We start from the raw sequence: 13,488 nt of genomic DNA on the forward strand, positions 1-13,488 counted from the left end.
GAGGAGACTGAGCTGTCTTATATCTCACTAACATTTCATGCTGAGACCTAGTATTTCTCCTGATGCCCAAGAAGGAGATTGAGCCTGCTGGGGTTTGATTCTTTATTTTAAAACATCTTGACAAGTGGCAACAGTTTGGGGTTTGAGGATGAAACCCCACGGAATGGCTGCCTGCTTTCAGCGCAGCCATCCAACACCCCTGCTTCTCCAGACTCCTAGCAGGACAGAAACTCCCATAAATATCTCAGTATATATGTAAAAAAATAAATGATTTGGTAAGAAAGCTAACTAGGACAACTTCAGTGAGGGAAAGAAAGGATATGAGGGGGGGAGGAAAGCAACATCACCAATTGTGTAAATCCCTTTTTTAAAGGTGTTCAGAATGTTGACCTTCCACGGAGCGTGAAAGAGAGGAGGGGAACCATGACTGCCACCGAGCCACGCTGCAGTCATTAGGTTTTATGTCACTCACAGATGTCACACTTCATCTGCTTACTGTGACAAGAGAGATATGGAAATGTCTGAAGTGCAGCAACTGGTTCTTTTGACATTTCAGAGGATACATATGTAAGGCCAAGCATTTTGCATTTGAAGGCTGTTACCTCACTTTACCCCCAACACTTATTTTGGCCTGCACTAGAGCAACACAGAGCCTGGCACTGGAGCCACCCAGAGAGCAGGGCTGGGGCATAGGGAGTGGGGTGAGGATGAGATTCCTCCATAGTACCAACATCTCTCACAATTAATTCACAATTAATATTGCATTTATCCACTGGAAGCCAGGAGGTTTAGAAATTCAGCTCATTTTTGCTTTCCCTTTCAGAAGCAGCACTTCCTTGGTGGGCAATCACCTGACTATCTACTACAAACATTTCTGCTGCAACCTGAGTCCCAAAGCACCTGTCAGGACTCAGGCAGAAGACATTGCACAAAGTCCAATCTGCCAAAATTCTCAGAGGTTTTGGTATAGCCTTCAGGAGACGATGCAAGAAGCCCCTCCATCCCAGACCCCAGGCATGGCAGGGGGGTCATCCCACAGCTGGCCCATCCCTGTGGTCTGCTCCATCCCAGGCAGCAGGCAGGAGCCCTCGCGGGGTGCCAGCGTGGGCCACTGCCTCCCTCTAGTGTCTGCAGCACAGCCGGCAGCGTCTCTTCTCCCCCTAATTAGTGACCAGAGTCCTTTCAGCTCGCTAAAGGAGAGGAATCTGGTGTGGTCCCGTGAGCAATGACCCGTAATTAACGTTTAGAGACGCTCCCGAGTATGAGAATTCACCAAGCCCCGGGAGCGCCCGGGGACCCAGCAGCCTCCGGAAACTCTTCTCTAATTAACATCTACAGATTATGCAGAACCCTGAGGCAAGCAGCTGCCTCTGCTCCTGCAGGGGAGGCCCGAGGGCCACAGGACACGAAGACAAACTATTCAGCAACCCTTCATCAGCCCCTTTTCTCCTCCCATGCCAAAGGACTTCTTGTTCTAGGAAGAGAGAGGTGCAAACACCACCTGGGCATGAGGGCAGCAGTTATGTTTGAAGGAGGGACTGCAAACCACCCAGCCCATGGGCCTGTCCAAACCCAGCCTTGACACTGCTACTCTGTCTATGAAGGAGCTGCACCATGCTCAGGTCCAGGGCTGGCTGTTGTCAGCCAGGAGAAACCAGCAGCATGTGGACAGGACTTTGAAGCTCCCCGTGGAAAGGGACTGCTCACTCACAGAGTGAGGTAACGGCAGGAGCACACATTTCTCATTGCACCTCAGCTCTGGGAATGCTTTAGAACACCTCTCTCCCCCCAGAAATGAAATCAGATCCAGATGCAGCCTTAGAAATGTAAACTAGTAAAACATGCAGCTGTAAAATCAACAGGAGTCGGTGGCTGGAGTAAAGAACAAAGTGGCAGAGAGGAAGCAACTGCTGATACAAAAGCAAGGTCCCTCTCCTCCCAATTTAGAAAATATTCACTATAAATCTGTTTAATGTAGCCTCAGGTGGCTTTAGAAGGCTACTTTGGGCAGAAGACCCCACCCCTGAGCACTGGGAACTGCTGAGATCCACCGCTGCTCTGCAGGATTCCAGGCTAACAAGCAGAGCACATCAGTGCTGCTCCTGGCCTTAGTCACAGAAACACAGTAATGACCACAGTGGGTAATTAAACTGTGCTCTGTCTATCAATGTAACATGAGCCTTGACATCCTAAATGGCCCAACTGACAATTTAATACACTCTTTATTCTATATTTATCCCTGTACCTTTGAGGCATCCCAATGCCAAAGGCTTTGAAAGGTGAAGCAGTTTAAGATCTGGACCCATCTAGGAGCAGAGCTCTGCTCCTGGTCAAGTCAATGAGCAACAGCAGCCTGCTCTTTGTGTGGGAAGGACTTTCACTGAAAATAACACATTTGAAGACTGAATTTCCACTAAAGGAAGGCTCTGGTGTAAACATTCCATAAGAGCTGGGAATATAAAATTTCAGTATAACATTTCACTCAAGCGTGGCCTGAACAGAGAACAGACAGGGCCAAGATGGTACAATGATGTCTTTTTCCTTACACTTCTTGCTTTCAACAAGCAAAAAATAACCACTTACAGCAAATGTAGGGAACTGCCTCACAAAAAATAGCAGTGACAAGGGATTTCCCCTGTGCTGTAACCTGAGGAGGAAAACCTCCCCCCAAAATGAACCAAGCTCATGAATACTGCAGTAGTTATATCACATGGGTAACTGCTCTAATTTAGCAGATACTGCTAGGAATAACAGCACAAACACTCAATTCTTTGCAGTGCTTTAACAATTAAAACATGCTTCTGCTTTCCTCCAAACAAAGACCAAAGGCAACTGTCTATCCTCAGAACAAGCATGGGCCAGGGAGAGCTCACAGCCACTCCCTGGTGCTGCAGCACAGAGCAAGGGACATGGTCCCTGGCAGGACAGCTGTGCCTTCTCACAGGGCTGCCAAAGTCAGTCATTCTCATGGCACTGGACATGAGCAAAGCAGGAAATTCAAGTCTGAAACCTCTGCTCCTGCAGACCCCAGGCAGCCATGGGATTTCACTGGATTCTTAAAACCCCAATCAACCCTAGATGTTACCACAGCCATGAAACAGCTTTTAAAAGAATAGGAAATGTTTCAGAAAGGCTGCAGTGTGAGGCTCAGAGGTCTTACTCCATGCTCACAGTTGAGCCTTCCTGTATTGAACCCTGTCTTGAAATGTGTGGTTTCCCTCTTTCCAGTGCAAGTGTTTACTACACAAAACGCTGGATGCTGCTGCTCAGGACTTGAACAGGAACTCCCACACAGTCATTTTATTTCCCCTTCTGAGGAAGTGCTACAGAAATTCTTTGCTCCTGGTCACAGGTTCCAAACACTGCTTGCAAGGATGCAGGTTGTGAAGTGGTGAAGACCCTGTGTGAAGGACACCGTGGTGTGAAGGCACATTGAGGACAGATGACGTAAGAGTAACCAGCTCTGGTGACTGCATCACGGCAGCAGGAGGGATTTGGCCAGTCTGGTCCAGAACCACTTTTTGGTGCAAGGGTTGGTGTAGTCACAGATGGTGATGAACCTCAGGATACTTGGAAACTCGTTCTTCATGGTTTTGCACTTGACTGGAATCAGCCGCTTGAGACGAGCACCTGCAAGACGAGGCAGAGGATTGCACAGAGCCACAGGCACATCCTCCCCACAGCAGCACACACAGCATCTGGGTTTGCTCCTGACTTTGTGTCTTCACCTTAAAGTGCAACTAGCTCCTACCCTAGAGAGCAAGCTTCTGAAGCCCAAGCCTTCTGCTGAGAACACTTCGCTCAGATCCAGAGCAGGATCCATCCTGCACACACAGGGCAGCTTGTGCTGACCCTAGCGGGGAGTGCTAGAGGTAAAGAACTGCAGGTGTGAAAGAAGAGAGCAGGGTTTCTTGTGGAACACAACTCAACATACAGAGGTGTGTAAGAGGAGGAAATTCAGAGGGTAAACTGCTTCTGGATGGTTAGCTTTGCTGGGTTAGCCCCAATTCTTTTTCCTCCTACCCTGATTTACTCAGTTAGGCTGCAGATGTTACCCAAGGTGGGGCTGCAAGGGATCACTCCACTACCATGGGCTGCTTTTCTGAGGCATGCACAAGGTGACAACTCTCTCTGTGACTGCTACTGCTCAAAGGAGCAGCCCTGCTAAAGGGGAGCCTCTACCCTTATAATTCTCCATAAGGACACCTGCTACAAGCTAAAATGATGACACTGAGACCTGGATGAGGCAAATAACAAAGACTTCATAACTGCAGCAGATTCTGAAGTTATCTGTGGAGCTCCCAGAGCTTGCCACCAGACCCTTCTGTGCAGCCACCTTTTCTCTGCAGCAGGCAGCGTTAGCCCCTCCTGACAGCTGGAACCCTACAGCACAGACAGCTCAGCTTCTTGCTCATCGTCATGCAGAAGGTCAGCAGCAGGGCAAGGATCCACCCCCAGGTCCCTGCCAGCACCATGAAATTACAAAGCCACCGTTAGCTTCAATGGCTGCTGTTAGGAGCACTAATCTCTGCTCAGTGAAGGGCATTACACTCAGGGCAAGCCTGTACCGGGGTGGACTTTCACACATGTGAAATGCTGGTCAGGGGTGACAAGCCAGGTCTGAGACCAAGCTCCCTGTCCTGTAACTATCATTTCCTTTCTCCTCTCTCACCTGTATTTATCAGTTTAAACAGAACTGAGCCTACCCCTCATACTGCCCTTGTGCAGTGCCCACTAGGACAGCATTGACCTCAGTGGGAGATGTTAGTGACAAAAATGATAATGCTGATACAGAATTTTAGATGGGCTATCTGTGATCTTACCTGGGGAAAGACTAAGAGCAAATTTGGTCTGAAAATCACATTCATCACTTTCCAGGTAGTCATCTGAAATGACAACCACCATCCTCCGGCACCTGAAGGAGAAGCAGTCAGGGAGAAGAAGAAAAAATCAAATGTCAGCAGAGGTGCTTCTTGTCCTCCCTGGTAGAAGTGTGTGTGCCTCTGAACTGCTCCAGAGGGCAAATGAACCTGCCAGCCACGTGCCAGCAGCAATCACCTACAGAGCCAAGCACTGCTGGCAGACAGACAGCTACGGTACACAAAGAAACCTGATTGCAGACACACCCCCGTACCAAAACCTGAGGAAATGGCCCACATCACCTCTGCAATCTTTATCTGATCCTCTGCCTAGATAGCACAAACAATGACCTCTTAATTAGCTGCTTACATGCACCTTAGCTGCTGTAGTGACTGAGCACAATGTTAAGAGTTAGGATGAAGTGGGCAGAGCTTTACTGTGCTGTGAGATCACCTGGTTTCACTAATTTGAGCTTTACTCCGCAATTTGTTGTTGTAAACTACATACTGGGCTCTTCAGGCTGTACAACAGCCAGGGCTGTCTGTTAACACCAGGCTACCTCCCTCTGAAAGGCCGATGTTTAAAACCCAAATACCTGCCCTGGCACTTTCCACTCCCTATGGAGAGAGCTGCTTTTATGTCCTACAGGTCCCATCATGCCTGAGCCCCATACAGGTCTGAAGGATCCCCGAAGGCAGTGCCAGAGCTGGCACCAGTGCTGTCCCAACTCCAGGCTGTGGAGTAGAGCTAACTTAACCTGGGTCTGTATTCATTTCCAGATCACCTCCAAAGATGAGACTGGAAGACATAGGGTGCTTGATAGGGTGCTTGGTTGCATGGTTTAGTTGATTAGGTGGTGTTGGATGATAGGTTGGACACGATGATCTTGAAGGTCTCTTCCAACCTGTTCTGTTCTATTCTAATTCTATTCTATTCTATTCTATTCCATTCCATTCCATTCCATTCTATATTGAATAGCTGCTTTTCTAAGACATTCCAGCCAAAGCAAAGGGATCAGCTATAGACAGCATCAGTGCAGTGCCACCTTCCTTGTGAACACACTGATGTGACACTTGGGAACGCTCGCGTTTTCTGTCTGGAGCATGAAACAAACCCCCATAAAGACATCCTCGTGGATTTTTACTGCTTGGCTGGCACCCTCCTGCAGAAATGATGGTAAAATGGATGAAATGTTCCATCACACTCAGCTGTGCCAAGCAGCCAGGGGTCACTTACCTCCTTTCTATAAGTTCTCCGCTGATGGACCACACGCACGTCCCTGGCAGGACATCCCGATCAAACACGCAGAGCTTCAGTTTGAACTCTGTTTGTTCCAGCTCCCTGATCATCTCCTGGACAAACTGGAGGTCTTTCTGACAGTAGCAGATGAAGGCATCAAACATCTCCGTTCCATTCCCTGAAACCATTAACAAATTAGCTGTCATCTTCTACCATAGATGAAGTAAATCCTGTAGTTAACTTTCAGTAGCTCCCAGACTTTGATTCAGAATCAGGAGCTCCCAGACAAGCTCTGGCCAAACTCCTGAAGGTAAATGCAACATTTCAGCAGCCAAGCAACCCTCAGCCCAGACTCCTGCCACAACAGGGCTGGCAGAAGGTAAGAGGTCTGGGCATGACAGCTTTGGTTCACAGTCCTGGCTATTCACATAACCTCACTTCCTGGCAGTGGCTAGGCAATGGTGGCTGAGACACAGACACACAAAATCTGTAGAGGCAAGAACATCCAGGCACAGGGAGACAGAGCCTGGGAAGAGCTGGAGGGAGCAGAGTAACCCCAGAGGATGCAACAAGAGTCCTGATGCTCCAGGACTTGACTGGAGTTAGTTATGGACCTAAAACACCCTTGTGGCTCTGGGAACTCCTTCTCTAGTTCAGGTCACAGCGAATTAAAACCTTCCTACAGGCCCTTCACTGAGCAACACCTACTGGGCTATGAGGAAGGCCATGAAATCAGAGCCTGCCATTTTCATGGCTAAGAAGTTCCAACCTGAAATCATGCCCTGAGTAAGTGGCCCTGCTTCCCAAGATGCTAATGGCTGGCAGCTCCTGTTTATTTACCAAATATGAATGTGCTCTATTTTAAGGGCAATGTCTCTTGTAACTAAGTGCCTTAATAATGCAGGATATTTTCCCACTCTGTTGTTGTTTGTTTTCCCTCTCTCAATGTCACTACATATATATTCAAGGTTTGATGCCAGTTAAAGCCTTCCACAGTGAGAAAATAGGTCAGGCTCTAAAAGCTGCTGGGAAAGTAGGAACCCAGCAGGCAGATCCAGTCTAGGAAGTATCCAGTCAAGCAGAAGGGTAACTGCCAGGTCAATCAAACTGAGGGTGCTGCCTCAGGGGCACAGAGCTAACCTGGGGGTCACACCAGGCAAAGCTGCCATGTACCAACATGAGCATATTGGTCTGTGGACTTTTGAGGAGGGTCAGTGATGTCCTCACATACAGCAAACGTGGACAGCCAAAGTCATAGACTCATAGAATTGTTTTAGGTTGGAAGAGACCTTTAAGATCATCAAGTCCAACTATTAACCCAGCACTGCCAACTCCACCACTAAACCATGTCCCTCAGCACCAGATCTACACAGCTTTTAAATACCTCCAGGGCCAGTGACTCCATCATTTCCCTGGGCAGCCTGTTCCAGGGCTTGACAACCCTTTCAGGGAGAAGGTGGGACTTGAGGCTCTTTGCTCTTGTCCTATTGCTTGTTACTTAGGAGAACAAACTGACACCCACCTTGCTACAGTCTCCTTTCAGGTAGTTGTACAGAGCAATGAGGCCTCCCTTGAGCCTCTTTTTTCAGACTAAACAACCCCAGTTCCCTCAGCTGCTCCTCAGAAGACCTGTGTCCTAGACCCCTCACCAGCTTCACTTCCCTTTGATGTCCTCCAGCAATTCAACATCTTTCTTGCAGTGAGGGGCCCAAAACTGACAGTGCTCCAAGTCCAGCCTCTCAAGTGCTGAGTACAGAGCCCTAGTACTTCCTTACTCCTGCTGGCCACTCTGCTTCTGACCTGAACCAGGATGAAGTTCTCCTTCTTGGCCACATGAACACATTTCTACTGCATCTTCAGCCACTGTCAACCAGCACCCCAGATTCTTATCCACCAGGCAGCTTTTCAGTCACACTGCCTCAAGCCTGGAGCACTGCAGGAGGCTGTTGTAGTCAGACCAAGCAGGAGAGAATCTGAAGAGGTGAGCTGACTCATCTTGTTCAGCCTCAGCTGCTGCTCAATGTCCTAGGACATTACAGGATGCCCACTTCCCCAGCTGCATACACATAGAGCTGAGCTGCACAAACAGCCCAGAATGGAACACAGGCACAGAACTGTTTCCTCTCTCCCCCAACTTCACACCCAGCCATACTTCAACCCTGCTTCCTTTTTAGTCAGGGTGGTTAAATCTACTGAGAACAAGGCAGTGTAGCCAAGGCGCTCAGCTCTGACATCCTTCCCCCTTGATTCCAATCCCCTGTGCTCTGTGCCAGGCTGTGTTAAGGGACACATTTCTGGGAAGTCTCCTCCCACACACATCCAGTGGGCTCTGTGCCAGCCTCTTCTGGGCACAGCCTTCCCCAGAGTTATTCTTCCTCTCTGCTCGAGGAAACAGTGAAACGAAAATGCCTGATGACCACCAGCTACAGCGCTCTGGCCTAGGCTATGAAAAGTCACAAACAGGTTATCTGCACTCCCCATGGGGCTCTGCTAGAGCTGAAGGCAATTCCAATAAGGCAATGCAATCCTGGGCACTTACCATAGGGATCATCCCTGGTAGTGATGCCCCTCAGTTCCAACGTCTTCGGCACGCTGCTGTCCACCGCAGGCACTTGGAGCGGCTGATCAGCCCGCTCCTGCTTCCTCTGCAAGTACTTCCTGCAGTCCTCCTCTGCAAAAATAACCAAGGCAAGAGGCTCTGGTGACAGCAGTTTTGCACTGTTGGGAGTTCCTTACAACAGAACAGCTGTTTGTCAAGGGTTAGAGACCCAAACTGCAGCACAATTTCACGGATCGGGTCTATCTGCCTGGATTTTGTGGTACCTGGAATTTCTCTCACCCCTTTTTGAACCTCTTGATGCTGCCTCCACCACCTCCTCTAGCAATTAATTCCTGAAGCTCACTCTTGCTGTGCAAGGAAGTACTTTTACTTGTTCTAAACCAAACTGCTTCTGTTATCCTTAGCTCCAGTCTCTCCCAGCACACTTTTAACAGCATGCACCAGTGTGTATGATAGCTCTTGCTTAACTCTTGTGTCTACTGCTTCTGTTATCCTTAGTTCTAGTCTCTCCCAGCACACCTTTAACAGCATGCACCAGTGTGTATGATAGCTCCTGCTTAACTCTTGTGTCTACTGCTTCTGTTATCCTTAGTTCTAGTCTCTCCCAGCACACCTTTAACAGCATGCACCAGTGTGTATAACAGCTCTTGCTTAACTCTTGTGTTATGCAATTTGGAGTATTCAGAATCACAAACTGGAGGCAAATTGCCAACTAGAATTCTTCATATCATCTTTTACTAACAAATGTAGACACACACTAGCTGATTTCCACCACCAGCCTTCAGCAGCCAGAGCTGCAGGTGATGAGGACAGACACCCACCATGTGCAGGAAACCCATGTAAAATTCTACTGGATTCTACTTCTATTGTACAACAGTGAGTGGAGAACCTCTAGGCCTCAGGCACAGGGGGTGTGCACTTCTCCTCTGGGGTAACTGTGAACATTTGCTGCTGTGAACTTGCCAAACCAGACAGTAATGGTCACAGATCTATTAGAAACAGATTTTGGTTAAAAAAATGAATGATAAATCTAAATGTTAAGTCTTTGGAGAAGTGACAAGAAACCCTGCAGCCTCTGCCACCCTGCAGTGTGCAGTTGCAGAAGAACTTGAAAGCAAAAGGAGATTTGAAACCCAGAATTAAAGTGAAACCCTCTAGAGCCTTAAGATTTAAAATATCCCCAACAAGTATTAAGCAGAAAAGTACTGATCACCCAGAGGGTTAGGCTGGCACAGCTAAAGATAGCTGGTACCACAGCAGCAGCAGTGGAAAGGATCTCAGGAGATGCAGGATGTGGGTGGGAGACAGGTGAGTCCTGCTGTAACCTAGCCCTAGTGAGAAACAAGCAGACCCAGCTCCTGGAGCCCCATCCTCTGCTTCCACCTTCAGAGCTCTGCATCTCATGACTGAATTATCCTCAAATAAATCAGCAGAGTAGATCAAAGCTTTTCCTGAGGCTGAGGCACTCCCAATCTGCCTCTCTCCTCCCTCTTCCTCCAGTCCTGCAATGGAGAGAGGAATCAGCCACACTTTTACCTGCCAGAAGGTTCAGATTTCAGGTCTTTCCTAACCAAAGCACAAACTTGGGTCACACCTCTCTGCCAGCTACCTGTTCCCATGAGGAGTGCCAGAGGGAGTGCCAGGTAAGTCAGTGTCTCTAAAATCATGGTTAAAGACACTTTAAAATGGCCAATGTGTTCAGCAGGAAACAGCACACATGTACCAAGACAAACAGCTTCACACCCCTAAAGATGCTTGTGCCACAAAGTAAGCTGCTGAGGAAGATCACACATAGCTGGAATGGACAAGCAGCATCTTGCAGGTGCCTGGACTGCAGCTGTGTAATGGGGAGCTCCTGAATACAGCCCCACTCCACAGAGCAGCCAAAGGTGAACTATTCAAGGCCACAAGAGACACCAGGTTTTAGCATCCTAAGCATGGCCAAGAATGGAGCATGCAGCAAGACAAGAAATTGCTTCTGCAGCACAAACAACAAACCAAACATCCTCTGGAGCTGTGCACACCAGTAAGTCATGTTTAACTGGGATGCTGTGTCCCAAAGGGGCTTGGGATGCCCACACAAAGGCCTCAGGTGCCATTTGGCAGGCCTGAGAGTCTGAGAAATCTGTTACAGCCTAGCAGGTATGATAATGGACCTACAAACGACCTGTGAGACACAGGCCTGTGTGTGGGCAGTCAAATCATGCCCCCAGTTCCTATGATGAAAGCACAGGCTAAAAAAAAACCTCAGGACTGATGTTTTCTGAGCTGAAGCCCACTGCAGGAGTCCTAACAGGGTACACAAAGATGCCCATGGCATCAGGAAGTGCCATGCACACAACCATTCCTTTCCTCTTGCAAGTGTAAATATCTCTAACTCCTGCAAGAGCTCACAGTGCCAGCAACAGAGTCACAGGACCCAGCTGAAATCCTCAGCCAAAAGCAACAAAAGAGAAGAATGGAAATGCTGGGGCTGGCTGAGGGTCCATCTGCCCTGGCATCCTGTCTTCAGTAGTGGTCACAACCAGATGCCTAGGGGAGAATGCAAGAATAAAATAAGTGTATAGTGACACTGTCCTAAAAGAATCCATCTTTTAGGTGTAATCTACAGCCTGTTTTTATAATCTATCTTTTGGACAACTTGCAGTTAAGGAATTTCCTGAGCCAGAGGCAGTACTTTTGTGTTGAATAGCCCTCAGTAGATCTTTCTTCCAAGAATTTATCCATCTCCTCTTATCAGCATGACCTACCACTGAGCTAAATCTGTGACCTTCCTGATGCTCAGGTTCCTCCCACTCACTCTGCTGTTGTCTGTTCAAGCTCTGACAGACTGTCCACCACACTCCAGTGGGCCAGCTACTGAATTCAGGGCAAGAAGCCTAGGTGCTGCCCAACATTCTTGTGAAGCTGCAGCTACCTCATGCAGCTGGAAGCTCCTGCTATCTGTTATGACACGCTGATTTTTGCTGTCTCTTCCAAAATCGACTCTTGAGAATGTGTTCTGAAACAGGAAGAACTGCAGGAGCATGAGGAAGTCCTCCCCTGCTCGTTGGCCAGGTTCTCTGCACGGATGGATTGCTGTTATCTTCAGTAACAGGAAACGAGATCTATTATTTCTTCACCAGTAACCTGTATTATACAACACAGGTCTTCAGCAGTCTCTGACTCTGGAAATCCTTCAGCACTGAATTTCCCCTTCTGCTGGCAGCTGGCTGCCCTCTGAATTTCTGGTAATTCAGAATACGAAGCATCAAGGCAGCACTAGGATCTTCATACCTCTCCCTAACCTACTTCAGTTTTTATCCAGTTTGCAAGGAAATGTTTTCCCTTCCACTATCCAGCTCCACACATACTTCATCTCTCCCTGTAATTATCCTCCTATCACACCACTCACACTGTCCCTGTAGGTGCAAGCTGTCTCCTGGCTGATCTGGGCCAAAGCATCCTTTGACAGGCAGAAACGTTGCTATTGGAGGTTGAGGTTAAGCCAGGGTTCCTGGTTACTCTGCAGGGGTTATGGTTAGCAGGGATTACAGCGTGCTTCTCCCTTCTCTCCTAGAACCTAGGTAAGACTCCTCTGAAACCACCGAGGAGGGCATGCCACAGCCGGGCATGGGCTTTCCTGCTCGTGTGGGATTTCTTTCCGTAGCATCACCCTCCCGGGCAGAACGCAAGTCCACACAACCAGTAGACTGGCCCTCCCAGGCTTCGAGGAAGCACTGAGCTTAGCTGGGCCCTGCTGTCGCAGAGGGTGACAAGAGCCGCCCGCTGCGTGCCCAGGGGAACCCCGAGCCCTGGCAAAGCCATGGCCCCTCCCGCCCGCACCACAGCAGCCCCATAGTGGAAGGACAGGCTCGGCCCCGGCCCGGCGCTGTCGCGGACCCTCGTTGCCCGAGGGACACCGAGCCCAGCCCTCGCCGTGCCGGGGCCGCTCCGAGGGCAGGGGCCAGCCAGGAAGGGGCGCACGGCGGCCGCCCTGCCTCACCCACGCTGTCGGCCAGGTCCAGAAGGACGTCGTGGCGGCCCAGGCGGCGAAGGAGGTCGAGGAGGTGGCCGACGGTGGCTCCGCCGGGGCAGCGGCACTGCCAGTCCTCCAGAAGGGCGGCGGTAGGGTCGGGCTGCGCCTCCAGCCGCCGGATCTCCAGGTAATCGCAGCCCATCTCCTCCGCCAGCGCCGTCCAGTCGGCGGCCGCCGCCGCCCGCGGGTTGAGATAGAGGCCGAGCCGGCGCCGCACGCCGTAGTTCAGCGCTACCATGGGCACGGCGTGGAGGTCAAGAGGCGACGAGTCGGCGACAGAGCCGGGACCGGACCTGGGGCCGGGATCGGGGCCCGCCGGCACCGTGGCCATGGCCGCGCCGCTCTCGCAACTTCCGTCCCGCCGCCCGTTCGCTTCCCCCCTCGCCCCGCCTCGCCGCCGCCGCCCGGCTCTGCCCGCCCGCCCGCCGGGGCTCAGCGCTTCCCCGGCTGCCGACCTGTGGCCGGCAGGTCTCCGGTGCGGGCGGACAGCGCGCTCCCCTTAGGGAAGCCGTGGTGTGGCTGCCACAGAGCGGACAGGGCTGGCCCTGAAGGTGTTTTCACAATCACAATGCTAGGGGTTGGAAAGGACCGCGGAAGATGATCTGGTCCAACGCCCCTGCTAGAGCAGGATCACCTGCTGGAACGCGTCCAGGCGGGTTTGCAATGTCTCCAGACACTCTGCAACCTCTAGGGGCTGCCAAATTTCCTCTGTTCCTCCCCCGAGTCATCCTATGATGGCTACATTCCTGCCCAGCCCCCTAATGCCACAGTGGGATTATTAATGGGGTCCTGGGAGGAGCATGTCTTCAAA

At 50.3% G+C, this 13,488-nt stretch overlaps 1 protein-coding gene across 1 annotated transcript; it reads right to left on the reverse strand.

Moving 5' to 3' along the window:
• Positions 1-3,466: 3,466 nt before the first annotated feature.
• Positions 3,467-13,049, reverse strand: MYD88 (MYD88 innate immune signal transduction adaptor). Its single transcript, XM_054171353.1, has 5 exons — positions 12,645-13,049; positions 8,639-8,770; positions 6,097-6,277; positions 4,824-4,915; positions 3,467-3,630 (listed from the first exon to the last, which is right to left on the reverse strand). Exons 1-5 carry the CDS (start codon positions 13,006-13,008, stop codon positions 3,476-3,478), a joined length of 924 nt encoding a protein of 307 aa, XP_054027328.1. The 5' UTR covers positions 13,009-13,049; the 3' UTR covers positions 3,467-3,475.
• Between the last annotated feature and the right edge of the window lie 439 nt (positions 13,050-13,488).

Source organism: Dryobates pubescens, chromosome 21 (assembly GCF_014839835.1).
Source record: "Dryobates pubescens isolate bDryPub1 chromosome 21, bDryPub1.pri, whole genome shotgun sequence".
NCBI classification, from domain to species: domain Eukaryota; kingdom Metazoa; phylum Chordata; class Aves; order Piciformes; family Picidae; genus Dryobates; species Dryobates pubescens.

What these genes read in the sequence shown, in the direction of transcription:
- MYD88 (XM_054171353.1), bottom strand. Translation starts at nt 13,008, where the DNA reads ATGGCCACGGTGCCGGCGGGCCCCGATCCCGGCCCCAGGTCCGGTCCC. An exon ending in TACCAGGGATGATCCCTATG is followed by an intron (nt 6,278 to 8,638) that starts GTAAGTGCCCAG and finishes TAATGGTTTCAG; the next exon opens with GGAATGGAACGGAGATGTTT. An exon ending in GGAGAACTTATAGAAAGGAG is followed by an intron (nt 4,916 to 6,096) that starts GTAAGTGACCCC and finishes CTTCTCCTTCAG; the next exon opens with GTGCCGGAGGATGGTGGTTG.